The following is a 21,984-nucleotide window of genomic DNA, read 5'->3' as shown; positions in this document are numbered from 1 at the left end:
GGATTTGCCAGTCAGACTCCCCGCTGTGCCCGGCGCCCCTCACTGAGGGCTCAGTGTTGGTGAAGTTCAAAGTGAAAACATGACATATACACACACACGCACGCACGCACTTGGACACACACATGGATGAAACGACCTTTTGGGCTCATCTCACTTCTAATCCACTTAACGTTGTCTACATCCTGCCCACACACCAACCCAGACAGCTCCTGTCTGAATTCAGGGACATTTATAGTGTGTGTGTGTGTGTGTGTGTATGTGTGTGTGTGTGTGTGTGTGTGTGTGTGTGTGTGTGTGTGTTCTGACATTAAAATTATTTTTAGCATGATGAAAGTAACTTGTTTTCGATGGTGTGATCTTTGTTGGAGAAGTCTTTTGAGGACTGGAAGAGATTCTCTCCCCTTAATGAACGAGCTGCACATGTATTTTTATTTTTTTATTATTGTGTGAGGTTGTATCTCAGCTTGTTTTAGCTTTTGTTTGTTGCTTTGCAGATGCTCAGTTGCTGTCAGGCATTGTTCTTGATGCACTGTGCATGATGTTCTGTTTCAATGTGATTTTGGCTTTGACTTTGATGCCGGTAGAGAACTGAGGCTGGAGTTTGGCTTCCTCAGCTCCTGCCGCTTTTTGCTAACAAACACTCAGTACTGGTGGCGCCTCACTTTGCTGCACTGCTTGGGAAAGATGCAGACATACATCAGCTCAGAGAAATCAGAGAGATCTGTGAAGTATTTTGGGGATCACCCGGCTAGAGGGGAAGCAGTACAGTAGGATGCTGCGTGAGTCATAAAACGTCTCTCGTTTCGTGAAACATCATCCTCTGTACGAGGAGACAGTCATCAGCAAGGGGTGATGCTTCTTCAAAACGATGATGAACTGTGTGTGTGTGTGTGTGTGTGTGTTTGTCTGTGTGGTTGGGTGTATGTGTGTGTGTGTGTGCTGTAAGCCTCTTGCTATGCTGCAGAATCATGTTGTCAGGAGTCTATGAGAGGATTGAGACTGACAGTGTGGATATGTTACCTTGCATCCTCAGCTCAACAGCTTGTGTGTGTGTGTGTGTGTGTGTGTGTGTGTGTGTGTGTGTGTGTGTGTGTGTGTGTGTGTTTGTGTGTGTGTGTGTGTGACCTTGGACCATATTCATCAAACTTATCTGAATTATATTTAGAGTGTTTTAAAGTGCCACTTTGCAGTAAAAGTTTTCTGCTATGACACATTTATCAATCACCTTCCTCCAACCTACAGCAACTTTTTAGAGAAACGTATCACGAAGCACCAGGCAGGTGCAACAGGTTCATCACGATGAGCGACCCCATTCATATTATCACACTGTTTTCACATTGATTTCACATAGTTACTATGAAAAATACAGAGTACAACCCCTTTTACAACCCTCTCAGTTTACAAGTAGCAGGTAAAATAAAAGATATTTAACATTCACTTAGTGCTCATTTGGTTTTGAACGGCAACAAATCTCTGTCATGTTAATTCATTTGGTCGTGCATCTAGTTCTGTAATCTTATTTCTTATAATCTTATTTACTTGCAGACTTACTCCAGATCCACCTGAAACAAGAGAAACTACATACCGTGACCCAGTGAAATGGTTTAACCTAAAGTCAGAATATAGGATTTGAAGGATGAATGTGAGCATGAGAATGTGACATAACTTGTTGAAATACATTATTTTACATCTTTGAATTATTAATAATCTAAATACTGTATATTGCAATGTGCTGTGCAATGAAACTGTACTGCAGCAGTCAAGTCCACGCTTTGTGTTTTTGTCTCTAATCAGCTGAGGGTCAAACCAGGCAGCATGTCACTCTAGATCAGCTCACACTCACTGCCTCAGTGACTCAGAGTTCTTAGAGGAAGGAAGTGGGTGAAGCTACAGTAGGATTGCATGGCACCGAGCGCCGTAACGAGTATCGTCTCTCTTTGCAAACTCAAAACAACTGCAGCGTCCTTGACATTTCACACTGCAGCTCGCTGGACTGATGTCAGCTTGAAAAATGTTCAGTTTTCTTTGTAAACACTGGGAGCTGTGGTTTACGGTTCATGTTGTCGTTGGCTGTCACTGGTTGTCGCTGTCACGATGTTCATGAAGTCGACAAGTGACCAGAAGTTTGTGAATGTGTTCGTGTTCTGTTTGTTCCAGTTTTTTTATTCAGATTTTTTATCTCTCCAGACGTTCTACGCCTCGTCACTGTGGGGATCTGTGAAGCTCTTCCCCGGGCTCATCCTCCATTTTCTCACCTAACTATGTTGTGATGACAGTTTTTCTTTGTTATCATCACAGCTTTAGGCATTGTTATTTTATGTTTTCTTTTTATATATTTATTTGCCACCTTCAATCTTGGAGCTGTAAATCCTTGTTGAGACTTAAACGTAAACCAGAAGAGACACAAAACACATAATCTGACTTTTCAGACTTGGAAAAGAAACTTTTATGTTTGACCTGGGCTAGTTGGTATTTCTTGAAGATAAATATGGCCAAAATTAGTCTTTACAGACTTTAATGAAATTGTAAATCTCTGCTTTGAAGAAATGTACCACAGTTGTCTTCTCCCCTGACCGTTCACAGTCCCCCCCCACCCCCTTCAAAAAGCTGCTAAATTATATTCCACACTTGATTTGGGCTTAAAATGGAGTGACTAAGCACAGATTTAATACCAGGTTTATAGCTACTTAGCAATGGAAAGTACAAACTGTCAGCTTTCCTCTGGATGTAAAAACGTCAAGTTTGTGCCTCGGTTTGTTTGCAACAATAAAATGTAAAAGCTTTCTCTAATAACCTGCTGACTGCTCAACTGCTCATACATCACTGATGCTGAATTGTGTCTCTTTGAGGTTTTTATTGTGTGTGTGTGTGTGTGTGTGAGAGAGAGAGGGCGAGAGACAGAAAACCAGACAAAGCTTAGGAGGGACAGATACTGGGGTTGAGGAGAGCCACGCTCTGCTGGCCAAATATAAAGGCTTATAAAGGCTACCAGTCAGCATGGATGACCTATTTACGGTCAGACACACTGCCTCACAAACACACAAATACACACCAGACAATGTCCGCCACCTTATTTTTCTCCATAGTTATTTGAGAAGCGTCTTTTCTTGGAGACACTGCTTTTAACCAGATTAACCTGACGGTCTACATTCGGTGAGAGAACGGGTGTTTGAAACATCTGGCTGTGGTCATCAGTGTTGTGATGATGCATGTGCGATTAGACAGGGATGTCGTTCCCCAACATCTGTTCATTAGGTCAGCTGTCTAAAAGTTAGCTATTTTTAGCTTTTAGGCTGATTTCCCTCCCATTTTACTTCCATTCTCTCTATGGACAGCTGGCCTGTGGCAGACTCTGCCTTCCACACTGTCTAGATAGTTGTGGGATTTGCCACTGCTGTTGCCTTAACATCTGGCAGATGTTAATTTACAGCGTGTAGTGTGGATTTGGGGACTCCTGCTGTGATTTTGTGTGTGTCGCCTGTCCAGGTGCAGGAACATGATGTAAGACTAACCCCGTGCTCTTTAATTTTCAAGAGAAATATGGAAGCAGTCAGATGCACAGAAGGACGCAGTCTGCTGATAAAACCACCTGCTGCAACAATGGTAGAAAAACATATCCTCTGTGTTTAGGATGGGAGTGAGAGTAAAGGTGTATATGTATTTGCCTGCTCACTGGATGATGGTGCAGACTCCTCTGGGTCTATGTGTTTGATGAAGTGTGTGTGTGTGTTTTAAGGATCCCCGCCTGTCCTTGAGTCAAGCAGTGAGGACCTTGTGTGCCTTGACGATGTCAGCTCACTGATTCATGCTGCGACTCTGCCACTGACCCATAGCATGACTCTCTGGGGTGGGGGTGGGGGGATGGGGGGGTGGGGTTGGAGACAGTTGCATCCATCACACTGCCGAAGAGCTGGGCAGATATGCACTGACACACACACACACACACACACACACACACACACACACACAGACGCTATATACACTCAGAAGAAGACCAAGACTTTATAGCCATGCTAGCAGCTGAAGCAAAGCTGTACTTTAAGCTAAATGCTAGTGCATGCTAGCTTGCTGATGTTCAGCAATAATATCCTTAACAACTTATTTTATCATCTTAGCACACTGACATCTACAAATAATAGATGAAACCATATTTCATCTCTCCAACAGATATTTCAATAAAAAAATAAGTTATCATCAAAGTTATGAGCATTCATCATCTGGCCATCATGATAGTCTGCACAAAAGTTTGTCCTCAGAGTGGATGTTGAGATATTTCTCTAAATAACTGAAAAGTTTGATCTCATTGGAATTGGCATTGGAAGAAAAATCTGATGAATTTATCCTCAAGAGACCCTAAATGTCTGTTCTAAATTTCATGGCAAACCATCCAATAGCCGTTGAGATATTTCACTCTGAATCACAAATGTCACCGTGGCACTGGAGGAAAAGTCAGGGGGTCACTAAAGTCATTAAGATTCATCCTCGGGGGGCCATGAGTAGTTGTCAGGATATTTTCATTCTGGGCCAAGGCAGTGAACCAACTGACGAACATTGCCAATGCTAGAGCTGTGCCACTAAAACATCTAAAATATCATCATGTCACTGCCACAAAAAATTTGCCAGATGGTGCCGGGACACACACGCAAATTTTGTTTGATTTCAGTTTATAAATAGCTTGTTATTTCAGAACATCTGTATACTCGTGTTTGTTTTTCAGATCTCTCTGTTCCTCTCCTGGGCTCTATTCCGTGGAGACACTGAGGTTTGCTGCTCTGTTGTTGTGGTCATGGTGAGTTGTTGCTGGTTGACAGTGCGAGGCTGAGTTGTTGCTGAGAAATGGGTCAGTTTCCGCAGCGGTCGGCACAGCAGCCTCTCTGTGCCTGCGTTTTGTCTGTAAGTGAAAGGAAAAAATCGTGCCAGATTTCAACCAGATCCTTCAGATACGGGATCTGTAAACAGTGTTTTCCAGGCCTGTCGAAAATGGCGGGATTTATCCACCCTGAGGCTTAGTAGATGAGACACAATCTCTGGGGGTTTTACTGCAGTTTGTGTGTGTGTTATCATGTGTGAAAATATGAGTGTTGTGCATGTGTGCAAAGAATTTATGTCTGCCATCATTTAAATTTAGCTTTAATCCCATTTCATCCTGTTTGATCCCATTGATGCCGACGCATTGAAACAGTCAGATATGATTAGGCATTCAAGAGGCTGTTTTTCTAAATCCAACTTGCTAGAAAGAGAATTGAGGCGAAGCCGGCAGCAGAGAGGGATACTGACAACTTTTGGCTCTTTCAACTCTGCGACTCGCCCTCTGCAGACTGCCCATTAAGCACAAACCAACCCATATATTATTAATCTGTTTGGCTCTTCCTCCTTCCACTGCCAGCATCAGAGTGCATTTTAACATGATACTTCCTGGTGATGGTGATATAGTGTATTCTCTCTCATTTTCACTTCATCTGAAAAACAAACATTCAAGTAAATAGTCAAGTTTAACATCTGGGGTGTCTGGTAAAGAGTTTCTGTCTGAAAGCAAAAAAAAAAAAAAAAAAAAAACTTTCCACACTTTCTTATTAAGCAACATTTTCTTCAAGTATGACAGTATTCCTACCCTTTCCTGGTAAGTGGATGGACACTGTTGTGTTCCAGATCTAATGCCAGGTGCTCTTTGACTGTCTCTGAGTTGAAAAACAGTGCGTGGGAGAGATGACAGGTTGCCTGAAGGAATGTTAAAGCACGAGTGATTCATCTCATCTTCGTGCAAGAGGGACCAAAACGATTTTTAATTCATACCCAGCAAAATGCCACATCCTACGCATACACGCATCAGCATATACCTGATCAAACACATAACATGACTTGAGTACACAACGATTCAAACACCTATTTCTCCTCGCGTTCGGATAGGCACGACGGCGTGCGTGGTTGTTGAGGAGCTCAGTCTGTGTTTGTGCGTGGTGATAATAAATTCATTGTGTTTGTCAAAATGGAGCAGACGGCCTCAGTGCTGCAAGAGCAGAGGAGATGCAACATGCATGAATTCAGCTGAAGCAAGAAGGTCCCAGTGTCCCAGTTCTCCATGAATCCATAGATGAATTAGTGAAAAGACAAATTATGTTAAATATCTTAAAGGGATCTGGGTTCCTGTAATGGGGTCTCGTCAGTTGTATTTTAATGCCGTGTCATGATATGTCTCAAATCTCCACAGCTTTCGGTACAATATTACTTAAACTGCAGGACGCATAGATAATTTACAGCCATGTGGATGTAATTTTTATGAGGCTGGGAGATGATGGATGATAGGCTCCTTTCTTTTTCACATCCTCTCCCTGTCTTTACTGACTTCTCTTTTTTCCTGTCTCTCCCCTCTCTGTTTCTGTTCCTGTCTTCCCCCTCTCTCGTCCTGCAGGTGTATGGTGTACTGACCCTGCCTGCGACAGGCGAGGAGTCAGAGGACCAGGGCCATGATTGGCTCTCCTGGCCCTGGTGGGCGTGCCTTAGTGCCATGGCCGAGGGTGTGGCGATGGGTCCTGGCTGCTTCTCTGGTTGCCATGATAACCTTGACGCTGCCAGGAAGTAGCCAGGCCTGTCCGCCACGGTGCGAGTGCTCGGCTCAGCTGAGGTCGGTGTCGTGTCAGCGGCGGCGGCTCACCAACATCCCAGAGGGCATTCCCACAGAGACACAGCTCCTGGACCTCAGCAAGAACCGGCTCCGCTGGGTGCAGGCCGGTGACCTGGCACCATATCCACGACTGGAGGAAGTGGACCTGAGTGAGAACCTCATTGCCACATTAGAGCCCAATGCCTTCGCCACCCTCCAGAGTCTTAAAGTGCTGAAGTTAAGGGGAAACCAGCTGAAGTTAGTGCCCATGGGGGCCTTCGCTAAGCTGGGCAATCTGACCAGCCTGGACCTGAGTGAGAATAAAATGGTGATTTTATTGGACTACACCTTCCAGGATCTGAGGAGTCTGAAACATCTGGAGGTGGGGGACAACGACCTGGTTTACATATCCCACAAGGTAAGCCATCCAGTATCCTGCCAGTCCAGTGCATGACTGTTTTACTAATGAAAAACTGGATGGAAGAACATTTACTTTATTTTTAAGAAATTAGATCATGGAGGATCAGACTTTCATACTGGTAGTAGTGGAGTATATTCTGAGGTGTATTATACAAGACATGTAGTAGCTAATGGCCCTTTAAGTTTCTGTCGCCAGTTAAGTGTAGAGTAGTGTCTCAACATCAACACTGAACATTCACATTAAACCCCTCTGTCCCCTGTATTCTCCAGGCATTCTCAGGGCTGCTGGGACTCGAGGATCTCACAATAGAGCGCTGCAACCTAACATCCATCTCTGGCCAGACACTGTCCTATCTCCGCAGCCTGGTCACCCTTCGCCTCCGTCACCTCAGCATCACTGCCCTGGAGGACCAGAACTTCCGCAAGCTCTCCAACCTGCGGGGTCTGGACATCGATCATTGGCCGTACCTGGAGTACATCTCCCCTCTGAGTTTCCAGGGCCTGGACCTCCACTGGCTCTCCATCACCAACACCAACATCACCTCTGTCCCTTCTGCCTCCTTCAAGAACCTGGTGCACCTCACCCACCTCAACCTCTCCTACAACCCCATCACCACACTAGAGCCCTGGGCCTTCAAGGACCTGCTCAGGCTGAAGGAGCTCATCATGGTAAGCACAGGGTTGATGACAGTGGAGCCCCATGCCTTCGGAGGCCTCCGACAGATCCGGGTGCTCAACTTCTCCTCCAACGACCTGCAGACTCTGGAAGAGGGCTCCTTCCACTCTGTCAACAGTCTGGAGACCCTCAGAGTGGATGGGAACCCCCTTATGTGTGACTGCCGTCTGTTGTGGATCCTGCAAAGACGCAAGACCCTCAACTTTGACGGCAGAGTGCCGGTGTGTGCGGGGCCGGTGGAGGTGCAAGGGGTCAGCCTCAGCACCTTCACCGATTCTGCACTCTTCGATCACTTTACATGCCAGAAACCTAAGATACGCAACCGCAAGCTGCAGCAGGTAATGAAGATCATCTTCATCTACATTTAGGTTTAATACTTAGTAAGATAAGAATAAAAGCTATTGGTTTGATAACTGAGGTTATGAGAATAGCTTCTGCTGCAAAGAGTATTATGTAACACTGTCAGATTTCGCTTTGTAATTATTCTGCTGTGTTTTCTGACTCTCCTGCATTTATTAGTCCATGCACTCCTTTCCTCCGCCTCCCACAGGTGATCGCTCGTGAAGGCCAGCCAGTGAGTTTTCTGTGTCGAGCTGAGGGAGAACCTGCACCTGCTATTGTCTGGATTTCCCCACAGCGTAGACGGATCACAGCGAAGAGCTCAGGGCGCATTACTGTTCTCCCTAGTGGCACCCTGGAGATCCGCTACGCCCAGCTCACCGACAGCGGAACATACATCTGCATTGCCAGTAACGCTGGAGGTAATGACACCTACTTCGCCACACTCACAGTGCGTGGCCAGCCGCTTGACGCCGCCTCAGCCTTCTTTCTCAACCGCTCGCTGTACAGCGGCGAGTTCTTCAACGACACAAATCTGAACAGCACACGTGTTTTCCTCAAGTTCACCTTGGACCTGACCACCATCTTGGTCTCCACTGCAATGGGTTGCATCACCTTCCTGGGGGTGGTCCTCTTCTGTTTCCTGCTGTTGTTCGTGTGGAGCCGGGGGCGCGGCCAACGCAAGAACAACTTCACAGTGGAGTACTCTTTCCGGAAATCTGAACCCGCAACTGGAGGCTCCTCGGGAGGGACCAGGAAGTTCAATATGAAGATGATATGAAACAACGCAGCCAGGGGTCCCTCGGGGGAGGCATGAGCACGTCCCAAAAACGTGTTTGACACACGCAAACGCACACAGCCACTGACTCGCAAAGAAGTTTGAAAGCACAATGTAAGTTCCTGTCCATGGCTCCATTCAAAATTGAGCGCCCACTTCAAAACCGGAGCCATGACTCGATTTGGTTTGATTTGTGAATGAGAACAAAATGACCCTGACCTCTCTGCCTTTCAGTGGTTTTATTCAGCATGTGGTGAAAAACATGTTTGAATGATACTGTAAGGAACTGCAGTAATGATAGATTGGAAAGAGCTACTTGTCATCCATGCTTGATAAGAATAATAGAGTTAAGAATCATAGGAGATAAGTTGTGAATTGGCATGATTACCGAGCTGTGGAATAGTGGTAGTCCTGTCTCTTGGTTACATTAATGAGGAAATGAAAAAGATTTCCTTTTGATTAAAATTTCCCTTTACTGTATTCTGTGCAGTCAGGGATTTTAAGAGGAATGTAATTCAAGGAGACCTGGCTGCCATCCATTTATAGAATTTGTAGCTATGCTCCAAGAAAATCTGCCTTGTTAAGAGTCATGCATGTAGAGTTGCAGTTGAGAGTTAAGTTGTAAATTTATACCGCTAAATAAAACAAATGATTTTGAAAGAAAATTTGAATATGTTTTCTATAGAGCATTCAGTATAACAGCCAGCTTTATCTATTCTGACCACGACTGAACAGTGAGGAGGATTATATTGGGTCAAACACTTCATTAACATTATCATATGTCATTTGTTTTAATGAGCAAAAGCTTAATGGATGTAGAAGATGATCTGATTATAATATTTGGTGAGAAGGAATGGATTTGGACCATTCACATAAATGACAAATAGACAAACAAAAAATGATTTGGCCTTTACTACGTTAGAATTTGCGACAACGTTAGCTGTGTGAGTTTGGGACGAGCGCACTAGCCGGGAGTTACCGTGGCTGCCCGTGGGCCAGAGAGTTTGGTTAGGAAGTCAAGCCCACCGGACACGGGCAGCTACGGTAACCATAGCAACCAATGCAAGCAAGAGCAAGAAGGGGCCGGGCTGGTGGCCACAGGAGGGTTGCTCGGTAGCAGAGGAGGGAAGAAAGAAGTCAATGTGACCTCTGCTTTCTCTCCTCTAGATCATATGCTCTTTCATCAACAGGAGAGGGACGACCCACCGGCCTCCGCCCTGCCCTGTCCCTGCCCTCTGCTGCGTTGGTGGACGCCTGACCTTCCCAGTGCTGCCAGGGGGGAGCAGCCTGGAGGGTTGGGTCATACTCAGAGGCAGACAGAGGACACACAGTAGCACTATGGAGGTGTTCACATACATATCAACACATTCATCCTAGTATTGTATAGCATCTTTTCTCAGGAAAAGTGCAATAACTGGCCGACAGAGTGAGTGTGCACCACAAATAGTTACTCTGTTAAAATAGTACATTCCAACAATACTGTATGTAGAAACATAAAGCCAAAATTCATTCTCTGAGAGAGAAGTGATGTATATATGTGAGTGAAGAAACAAAGCCATAGTATCTGTAGGTTGTTTTTTTATACAGTAGTGTGTGCATGATTCAGTTATATAATAATAATTATTGCCATCACTGCCATCTTACAAGCTGTCAGGATGATTACAGGACCATCTGCTGTCACTGTGCTTGCATAAAGTTGCACCCCATAACGCACACGCATTCACACAAAACACACAACATCAAGGTTATTTGAAATGGTAGGAGCAACACACATAGTTAGATGCGAATAAACATGCAAATTGACAGTGCACCACAGCCATCACAAAGTGCGATGCTGAGTGCTCTCTCTCTCTCTGTCTGTCTCTGACACGGTCAGTGTGCGAATGTCTCTGCCCCCCTAGCCCAGTGCATCCCCCCTCCTCAACCCCACCACCCCCACCCCCACCCCCCTTACACCCCCACTGGGTCCTCCTTTGGGAGGGGTCCCTGGCTGGAGATCGAGGATTCAAATGTAAATGAAGTCGTGTTAACCCTACCCACACCATGTGTATCGTATAGTGGAGAGTAGTACTGTGGTTTTAAAAACAACAAAAAAATGACAAAAAACTTTCTTTGAAGTGTTCTGTTGTTTCGTTTGTCCTCCATTTTAATTTACTCAGCTGTTGTTCTCCATGACCTTTTAGCTGTTTCCCATTTTAAAGCTCCTCGTCCTCCATGTGGGACTGTTCTGTTCTCAAGACCCAATAAATCTCACTTACACTAGACTGCCTGTTCACATCTCAGTTGGCATATCAACTGAAACCAGACAGAGCAATATCTTGCTCAACAAAAGAGACTTAATCTAAAGCTTTGGTTTCTGATATAGTTTCACAAGTTAAATCAGAGGTATTTCAAGAGATAGCAAAATTAAAATTCTGGCCCAACATATGCCTGAGTCCTTGGCCCGAGTCTGGCCCATACACTTCCACATCTGGGCTGATTCTAGCTGTTATCCTCCAGTGTTGGCTGACAGCCTGGAAGATTTTGTGTGTGTGTTCCAGAATTGGTCCAGATGTGGAAGTAGCATCTGGCAGCCACACTGTATGTGGGCTGAACTTCTGCCGAGAAACCGGGCGTATATTGAGCCAGAAAAAAATGTTAATATGTGGCCCTTCTTTTTTTTTCCAAATACTGGATATTTTGCCTCTTTTGGAGAGAGTGCACAGGTCTCTGTCAGTTGAAAATTTGCCGAGTTAAAATGCAGCCTGTTTAAAGTAAGTAGAGATTTGCACATCATTAAATTAAAACTGGTTGCACCATACAAACTAATTCTTATGTAGAGATTAGTTTGCTAGTCGCTAATTGTTTACACCCACTAACTGCCAGGTGTAACAGCTATTATTATGACCTGTTCACAGTAATGTTAAAGGTAATAGAATACGGTCGACATACGTGACCTGACACTTTATCAATTATCTCAAAAAAGGTAAACTGGTAAGGTTTTAAATGACCTTTCACCAAAATACAATGCTAACAACATTAGGTTAGCATAATCAGATATTTCCCACTCGTAAACTGCATGAATACTAACTCTGAAACACATATTTCACACATATTCACATATAAATAGAACAAAATTAGTATTATTTGGCAGCTAAAACTTTTATGTTTGGGAGTTATACAACTTGGAAAAATAGACAACACTACAGATGTTTACACATTGTTTTAATGGTGCAGCCTGATCTACTACAGTTCCTAGTTGAAGACTAACTATTACTAGTGGTAGTAATTAGAACAAACTAACAAATCAATTTACAAATAGCTGGTGTAACCCAGTCCTATCACTAGCTGAACCAACTGACACAGCTAATGTTGCATTGGTTTGACTGGTTATGTGAAAGATTGTTATCATGTGCAACATAGGAGTTGCAAATACACAGAGGGTTATAGGCTACTATAAAAAAAAAAAAAAAAGTTGGGAGCCACTGATCTCAAGCACACCTATTACAGTTTCTAAAGATAGGCTTGCCGCAGGTTTTAGAGGGCCTCATACTCTCGAAAACTTCTGCAAACTAAATCCTGCAAACTCCATTTTTGTCCCTTGTGAGGGATGATGAAACCCCGGCTTCTGTGTCAGGATTAATAACTGAACAGCTGTTAAAGATTCATGAGGCTGAATGAGAATAGATTAACAATGTGTCAGCGAGCATTTTGGCTCACACGGTGTTGAGAACAGGACGTTGCCTTCATGGACATTTCTTCTCCCTGAGCCGACCCTTTTGTGTTTCCATTCCCCGGTATTTCTCAGTGGACACTAGGATTAGAAGACAGTGAGAATGTCTGTCGTGGTTGTTGATGGTGTTATTGTGTAAGCATCAATCACAAATGTAAGCATAGATGAGGGTGTGTTTTGTTTTTATTATCTTCTTCTCCTCCCTCTCTTTACCGTCCTCCTCCCCTCTTCCTGGTCCCTGTCTTCTTAACATTTCCGACCCTCGTCGTCCCTGTTCACAGTATTAGGCTGGAATATGGTTGTGTGGTAGTAGACACGTGTTCTGTGAGTCAGTGTTGTCGTGTTATGATTTGTTGCTCCTTGTGATGCCATCGAATACGGAGCAGTGATTGGATCAGTGAAGACAAAAGATGAAAGGGGTGACCCAGGTTCCCAAAAAAACAAACAAAAAAACAAAAAACAAACAAACAAACATTGGTTCCCATTTCACGCCCTACCCATTCCTGAAAACCCACTTCTGGAACTTTCCCGCTCTGCACAGTGCCACTCTGGGATCTTTCTCTGGATATGAAAACCCATGGACTGTACTGTATGTATTTTCTCTGCTGATATCTTGTCCCACTTAAACCTTCTAATGTAGAAAGGGGGGGGTTGGGTTGTTGTTAGCTGTGTTAAGCTGTGAGCCGACACTCACTATCTGCCGACTGTGGTTCACTGAGACAAGGAAGCAGTCCATTCATTGAAGCAAGCACTTGTATCTATTCAAGCTCCCCAAGTACTTGAAAGTTGGAGGAACTCATTTTCCTTCAAGCTGAATGCTCTCTGAAAAAAATCTATCCTCCTCTCTTAAATTTCCTCCCAGAGCTCCATTATCAAAGGTTTTTTAGATTATGATAAATATTTTAATTGATATAACAAAGACTTTGCTAAACAATTCTTCAGCAGTTCTCCTGGTGCCAGTATGCACAGCTTTGCAGCCAAGCCGTCGCCTCAGTCTGGCTGACAGACTCCCAGTGTTTGTGGACACCAGTGGAGCTGAGCCTGATTCATCTCCTCTGCCATGATTCTTGAGAAAGTAGGCTGAGCGATCCCCCGCTCCCTCCTCCGGTTCGTCCTTGCCTCGGGTTGGTGTACCGTAGTCTAGACGCCCCATTTACAGCAGCAGCAACAGCAGCAGTAACCTCACTGTTAGGGATACCTTCCACTGGGGACCTCTTCAAAGACGGAGACTAAAATAAGACAAACCCTCAGACACAGATAATCATGGCACCATTACCAGCCAAGCTTTAATTATTCATTTTTTGGTTTGTAAGATTGTTTTCATTCTATTCTTCAGTTAAAGGGGGCTTTGCTCTTAATACATTTTTGACTATTTTGTCCTCACCTGCACTTCTGCAGCTTTGGTCCAGTCATTTCTGACTCCATATTAGCTCCAAACGAATCCATCTCTGACTCCAGATTCTACAGCTGCTGTTTTGATTGGATTAGACTTGAGTTGAATTATGGGAGCTGAGAGGAGCAGTAATGGGATGATGGAGAAGTGAGCTCGGCTGATTGGGTGATTACTTGGCTTATTAGTCTGATTTCCATAGTAGACCTCTCAGAGCAGGGTGTCATACAAATGTTGGAGGCTGAATTCATGGTGTTGTTTTAGCTTTTAACACATCTGTTAAACAGAAATATTACCTGTGGCAGGTTCCTCTAACTGGGCAAAGAGTCACATTCATGTATAATAGGACCGGTGAAGGCTGAGCACTGGTGAAGGATTGTTTAAAAGCACCTTGGACAGACAACTGCTCCATCTTAACCTTGACCAGACAAGTACAAGTGCCCCCCTTTCTACGTGGCAATACTGACCCCCAGTGGTCAACATGAGTAACAGCAACAAATGGGACCATACTGTTGCCGTTGATGTACCAGTATTGTATGTGGTAGGAAAACAAACCAACAACTCTGGGTCTCTTACAGTGAAACACTAAAGAGAGCAAATTGACTGTTAGCTTCACGAGTCAGTGCTTCACTGATTTTCTTATAGCCATAGCGTGACCTCCTCTCCACTCTGGGTGTCTGGGGCAATGCTTTGCTCTCAGGCACCTGTGTGGGGAAAAGGTGTTATCAGGACAGGCCTCCATCTGATCAAAAGCAACAGTGCTGACCTGGTTTGCTGGGACTCAGTCTGTAGATTAGACAAATACTTTCTGATGCCCCCACCAGTCTCACCACCAACATAACAAACAATAACCAACTAGTAGAATATCACAGCATCATTCTTTCTCTGTATATGACTGAGAGCTGGTCGGAAAACCATCGGCTCCTCTCTAGAGAACAAACTTTCTTTCTTGTGGTCTTAGCAGGTTTAATCTATGCATGCCTTTTGTATACAGTGATTGGTCTTGCCAAACTCTCACCTACACTTGTATGGAGAGCTGTGGGTGCCATAGTTGCGGGCCATGGGACTGGTTGAAACAAACTGCTGTAAGAGCAAGTGAGACCATTCAAGTGTTTTGGATCTGGTACAAATCAAAGCCAGGGACAAGTAATAATCTGCGCCTGCATTCACGGATATTCAAAGAAGTGTGCATCTTACAAAAGAAGCATTTGTTTACTTGGGATGATTGTACCTGTTCACATATCTATCCACACACAGAGGATCTGCTCAGATATGTAAGCTGTAGATAAAGCGATTGATATTCCAAGCAGGATGGTGGGACTGATCAATGCAGTATGGGGATAGGATTATTAATGGCATACTTACATTGATCTATCTTGAACCTTGTCACTCTCCCAGAATCCCTCTGGAGTAGGAGGAGGCGTACAGAGCTCTCACAGACCTGGTTGGCACTCATTCCTAGGTTTCCACATTACCTTTTAAGAACAATTTAACTTTTCCTCTTTTAAGAACGAGATGGTGCCAGATTTCGACTTTATTCTCCAGGTCTGAGCCGATATGACGCTCTCTCGCTTCTCTCCCGCTCCTTAGAGAGAGGAGGCTGTCATTGATATAGCTCTGTATTTGTTGGAGTCCTCTAATGGAAAGTGTATTTCTCAAATTTGGCTGGGATGAACTTATCCTCTCCTCTTTCTTTCTGTCTCTGTTGTCTTCTCTCTCTCTCTCTCTCTCTCTCTCTCTATCTATCAACCTGGCACCGACCTCGTTAAACATTTCAGAACATTTTTCATCGATCACTCAACTAGTTTTTGCACTAATGCATATTTGTTCCTCTTTTATACAGTCGTTACTGACTTCTGAAACCTAGGAATGGGTGCTGAGTGCCCCAATTAAATACAGAGCTAATGTAAAGATAATTTGTTCAGCTTGTCAAATTGAACGGTGTCAAGTGATGGCTCGGCTCACAATAGCGACTGTTATACAGTAAGTACCAAATTTGGACTCTCCTTTTCTCTGGCTTCACGAACATCAGACTGTACCTGAATTATCACATTTATATTTTTGATGTGTGGATCCTTGGATACGAAGAACAGAAACTGTACATATTAGGTCTATTAGCCATATCACGTCATCCAATCTGTAGACCTCCTTGCCATGTCTGACAGAGGAAAATGACTGTTGAACTGTAAATAGTGTAGGTATAGAAATATAGGATTTAACTGCTGCTTCTTTTCTCCAGGGATCACCCATGTTTTGCTCAGTCCCATGGCTGCTTGGTCTCAAAGGGAAGGATAAGACAATAATGTACTTGTCTATAAAACACATATGAGTTCTTTTTTTATTTCAATGTATGTTTTATATACTGTCTGTCTTGTAAATTAACTCCTTTTTCGTCATAAAAGCATGATGTGACTCTGTCAACTGTGTCCTGTGTCCCTCCTTGTTGTCCTCTTGTGTCACCTGATATTCAAAAAAGAAATGGGCTAAAGTTTGGAAAACAATGAAAGTATGAGAGTAAGTATGAAACCCAAAGTGTTCAATGAATGAATAAATAAGACATTGTGATATAAATAATTATTTAAATAAACACACACACAACATTCAAAGCTGCTATAATCCATATTTCTATTAACAATGGAACATATTACTTGTATGTGAAAGGGGTCGTTCGTTTTGACGGCACCACAGAGAATTATCAGTCTTCCTCAGCTGCACGGGGCTCATTGGTTTACTTTTATGCCATAGCATCATTTTAGGCTGTGCTCAACCAAAAAGTGCATCAGTTAGTTGATAACTATCTGTTTTAAGATAGTTATCAACTATCTGGTGAACATATTGAAGCATTTAACAGATAGAGAGCCAGATATTTCCCTCAGTGGTATAGACCAAAAGCAGAGGTAGAAGAAGAGTGAATGTTGGACTCACGTTAGTCAGGTGGACAGAAAGACGACTCCTGATCAGTGTTAATGTTGTTCCACTACTGGGTGTGTAAATAATTTACTATTTCCTAATAAGTTTGTCATGCCAACCTAAAAGTTCATGATATGTCAGTGTTGTGTTCTGGGATCACTTCTATTGCCCCCAAATAAAAAACAAATTTTCAAGTGTCGGTTTATATGTTACACATAGCGGATATTTCTGGAGCTGATTCCAATTTTTAGAATCAATTAAATTTGCGTGTTTAAATCTTGTACAAGCGCTGATGCTGTATGATGCATTGAGTTTCTTTTGATTTGAACAAAATGGTTTAGCCCAAAGCATGAAAAACAGTCCTGACCAATGGTACACCCATAGTCATATAATGTAGAGTTTTACGCCACCAGATGGCAACAGAGCACCACAGTAAGAAACCATCACACAGAAAATGAGAAGCCAGTCAGCCAATTGGTTGTTTTTTTATTTGTTTTAGTCAAAACACACAATTTACCCATACTGGTTTTCAATTGGTGTATTATTTGTTCCAGTTATTACTTGATTCTCCCTCCACAGGCTGAAGGCAGACCTGACAGATTCATTGTATTTCTGGGAGATGAAGATCAGAAGAAAGGCTCTCTGCATGACAACCGTATGTGTGTGTGTGTGTGTGTGTGTGTGTGTGTGTGTGTGTGTGTGTGTGTGTGTTCATGTGTGTTTATGCTCTCTGTGCATACGTGTGCAGGCATTTGATCAACATCTTCGATTAGATGTCCACTTAACAAGTCAGATCCCCCACCACCACCTCCCTCGTAGCCGGGGGAGGGTCCTGGGTGTCTTGGCCCCCACCGTAAAGGTCACCCTGAAGAGGTTAAAGGTGATCACATACACATACACTGATCTGTCTGAGAGCCATCCTTCCTCCTTTCCTCCCACCTCTCCTGTCCAGTCAGTTTCTCTGCCTTCCTCCATCGCTCTCTTTCTCTCTCCCTCCTATTTTTTTTTTTTTTTTTGTCTCTGCTCTATTTGAAATTGATTGTCTTCTACCATCACAAAGACACTTGGTTCTGATTGATTGATTGGTAAGGGAAGAGGAAGAGAACATCGACACTGGGGCTTCCAGAGCTCTGAGGTCTGTCTGAAGGAAAAAACAAATGATGCCATTTTGATGCACTGGAAGAAACCGTACTTCAGCTGCCTGGTCGTCTGTTTGTTTAGGCTCCTAAAGCAGACAAACACCCAGGCCGATCGAATTTAGATTGGATGAGCTGAAACACAGGAACAAAACAGAGAAACTCACACACGAACTCACACTCACACTTGTGTGATGAAACAAGGGGTAAATACAGATACAGACATGGAAGTGTGGAGACTATTTCCACACAAAGGGAGGGCGGGCGGGGGGGTTACAACAGGGGGAAAGACACAGTAATGAAGCTGATACACGTACAAATACACTTTTTATACAAATACACAAACAGCACATAAAAGACACAGAGCTAAAAAAGAATGTAAAGATTATTTGGAAACCGAAACCCAGTAGTTTTTTTTCCCTGTTTCTCCCCCTCTCCTCCACCTGTAGAGGTACAGTTCATCCTGCTGTTTATATACACTTATATAGTATCCATGCATAAAAGAATCGCTCATCCCACCCCTAATAACAGAGGTGCTTTGGTTGGATCTCTTTTTTTAATATGGGAATCACCTTAACACACATAGGAGACAATCTTCAAACACAAAATAAGCCAAAAGGTGATGCAAAACATAAATTAGTGTGTCTTTCATGTCTCATACTTGACTTTAGCGTCAACAGTTTTCTCAATTACCAAATTTTACTGTGTATTCATAATCCTTTTCCTCTGATTTCTTCTTCTCCCCTGCTACTTTATCATACATAATGTCCTTTTGTAACTGTTCATTTATTCCCTATGTCTCTCTCTTAAGCGCAAACGTGCAAACCTACAAATAATAACTCAAAAGATGTCAAACATTATATATTCCACACGCTCTTTTAAAGAAATATAAAACAGAACAATCATTTTGCTGTGACTTTAATGTCACTCTCATTGCTAAACATTGTCATTATTGTTTCACTACATAACCTTTACAATAAAGATTTGAGGTATATCAAGATGAATTGTCTACACATGCCTGCCTCGTTGTGATGCTACCCTGGACGTAGGGACCAGCGAAGAGGGTTTGGATGGATGGGGGTCACCGGCGGGCGTCATGTCGTCTTTAGGAGATGAAAGCTCAAAGAATTGGAGCACTGATTGCTCATTGGTTGGTTGTTAGATGTGATCAAAGGGCTTTGTAAACTGCCAGATAGACACACACACCTACACTCGGTTTACAAATTACACAAAAATATCTCTGGTGGGAGTGTGTGTGCATGTGTGTATCATGGAGAGGACTCGGTAAGATGACATCTCACCAGCATGTAAGGAGAAAAAAAAAGGCGGTGGCGGTAAACAATCTTATCCCCCTCATGTGAAAAAAGTGCTCAGAACAAAAGTGGCTTTTTTAATATCATGAGGACCCCTCCAGTGTTGCTCCCCCTTCACCCAGCGTGTGCCCCCCTTCACTTTAAACCCCGTGTGTGTATATGTGTGTATATGTGTGTTCAGAGCAGTCCAACCCCTGGTTGAAGGAAAAAGGCACTCAACTCTTCCCACATAACAAACACCTCTGTGTGTTTGTTATGCAGCACGACTGCTCTGCGGAAATGTGTATGTGCACTTAGAAGCATATCTGCACCTGTCACTGAATCTGCGCGCGTGTGTGTGTGTGTGTGTAGTGTTTGCATGTGTGCATGTCCCAAGTCCAGTGTGAACATGGCAGGCTTGAAGTATCTTTGGTATTGATGGCTGTGTCACAGTCCACTCCATTCTGTGAGGTAGCCACACACACACACAACTGTTTCCATAACTAACTCTTCTGTTTTGGGTCTGAACCTCAAACATCTGCACTAAAAACCTACAAAGTGTTTTTTTTTTCCATCTGGACTCTAGTAGACGTCCTAAGTGACACCTCCAACAAGGAATCTGTTATAGTGCACTACATAACGACCAGAACCCAAGCCATGGAGGAATGTCACTTGGATGTTTCCTACCAGTCTGATGACAGGCCTCTGATGCTCCTGCCTCCCCTGCTGCTCCCCTCTTCCTCCTGTCTGCATCTCCTCTCTAATATGATTATCTCCCGCTAGAAGATGCTACACAACGAGTGGCTTTGCCCACAAAAAATTCAAACAAAAAAAAGGCATAAATAAAATGAGGCGGTTCTCATGGTAACCAAAAAACACCATCAGCAGAGGAATGCAGTGACAGTCCAGTTCAAAGGGGTCAAAGTTCAGAGATCAGGGAAGAGGTCCTTCACGTCCAGACAGTCCATCTATTCCATCGTACAGGTATTCACAAATATGCACAGTTTGTCACTTGTGGTATTCCTTCCTTGTCTGTGCATAGGATCAGTCTATGACATGTTGAATCTTCTTTTTTTTCAATCTTTAAGTTTTTACATTTTGTCGACAAGGTGCTTCTTTACATATAGTTTCAGCACAACATAGCACAATAGTCACGAGAGAGAAACCATGTGTCTATGGTACTATTATTACCCGCATCAATAGTAAGGAGGGAAAAATAAAGGAAAGACACAACAGGAGGGGTTAGCAAGAGAGTAGATAAATAGAGAATAGATAAGACAGAGAGACAGAGAGATGAACGTAAAGATTATTTACAGTGATTTTCATTGTGTTTCATGTCGATCACATCAATGTTTTTCTGAGGTATGGAATAGGCTACATGCCCGTATAGTGCTCGCAGTTTGAAGGTTGTGATGACACAGGCCAGACACAGCGGGGTGCATGGCGACGGAGCAGGCTGCACCTGTTCTCTGATTATCATAAAGAGGCAAACATCATTGGCACTCAGGATCCTATATTGTGACATTTGACCTCTACGTTTGGCCACTAGAACAGAGCAGACCCCAACCCCCTCCCTCACTCCCTACTCTCAGGGACGACACCTTTGAACGTGGAGTGTGTCGTCCCAGTTTGATTGTTCTCCTCTTGTAACCTGAAAATATCCTCTCACGGGCTATGGCCATGTAGCCATACAACAAGTCTTAAGAAACAAACATTCAAATATATATAAAAGGGTGTGTGGATTATCACGTTTTATCATGTTGTCTCAGTGTGTTTGGTGTTTGCAGGGCTACACTTATGCTTATATAGAGTATTGGTATCAGTATCCTAATGGAAATCTACACTGCAGGCTACAATGTGCTGTAGGCCTCCTGGAGATATGAGTTCTAACTACACCAACATGCTCTCAACATGTCCAGATGTGGTCTAAATGGACAGCAGGTGGCACTGTTACTCTGACGTGGAGCGGGATGAATCACTGCAGAGGAATTACACCCGTGGCGCACACGCAGCATGTGAACATTACGCACATGCACACGCAGGACACACACACATGCAGTGATGCAGAGGGGTGGTATGTGGTTAGCGGGTCAAAGGACCTGCCGAGAGCGTTTCACAGACACTTGACACTCAAACGCACCTCTCAATCAGCCTCGGTGTCTGTTATTGAAATGAGGAGTGGTTGATCACGGCCCAGCAGACACATCTGCTGCCTGATTTCTGCTTGATTTGTGAAGACCAATGTGTGGCTGCTTAAGGTTCCCTGTCTTGAAGCTATCGGTTCCTTGTCATGAGTGATTCTTTGGTGTGTTTACATCCTGACCAGAGGCAAACCCTCTCCTCCCTTTTCAAGGCTTAAACATAGACCTACAGTGTGGTTTAGTGTGGATGGATTTTCTTTGGTTTTCAGATGGATTAACTAAGAGCCACCTGTGGTTGTTTGAGGGCAACTCTCCTAAAGCTACTGCATCTTTGGTTTGAAGAGCCACAATTTGAAATGCAAGTTAGCCCCCATGAGTAACATTCAGATTAATAGAAAACACATGGAGCACTGAGAAGATCTGATTCATCTGCACAAGTCCTCAGCACTTTGAGCAGATGGATCAGATGAGTGATCTGAAGCTACACATCCTATAGCTCTGCAGGATCACAGTTAGAGCCCACTGCTTTAGTGTAAAACACCCCCCCTCCATCCTCCATGCATCTGTTCAATGATCCGTCCTGCCACCG

General features: G+C 43.6%; 1 protein-coding gene across 1 annotated transcript in view; it reads left to right on the top strand.

Moving 5' to 3' along the window:
* The window catches only part of LOC111228972 (leucine-rich repeat and immunoglobulin-like domain-containing nogo receptor-interacting protein 3), a 31,105-nt gene extending 21,481 nt beyond the window's left edge, over positions 1–9,624 (top strand). Inside the window, exons 2-4 of the mRNA XM_022755101.1 lie at positions 6,410–7,019; positions 7,292–8,035; positions 8,248–9,624. Of these exons, the coding sequence (XP_022610822.1) occupies positions 6,465–7,019; positions 7,292–8,035; positions 8,248–8,817 (1,869 nt within the window). The 5' untranslated portion in view covers positions 6,410–6,464 and the 3' untranslated portion in view covers positions 8,818–9,624. The remainder of the gene's footprint in view (positions 1–6,409; positions 7,020–7,291; positions 8,036–8,247) is intronic.
* Positions 9,625–21,984: the final 12,360 nt, after the last annotated feature.

The sequence above is a fragment of the Seriola dumerili genome, unplaced genomic scaffold (assembly GCF_002260705.1).
Source record: "Seriola dumerili isolate Sdu_G_001 unplaced genomic scaffold, Sdu_1.0 BDQW01000226.1, whole genome shotgun sequence".
Taxonomy (NCBI): domain Eukaryota; kingdom Metazoa; phylum Chordata; class Actinopteri; order Carangiformes; family Carangidae; genus Seriola; species Seriola dumerili.
The sequence above is the reverse complement of the archived record's forward strand: the minus strand, read 5'-3'. Positions and strand labels throughout refer to the sequence as shown.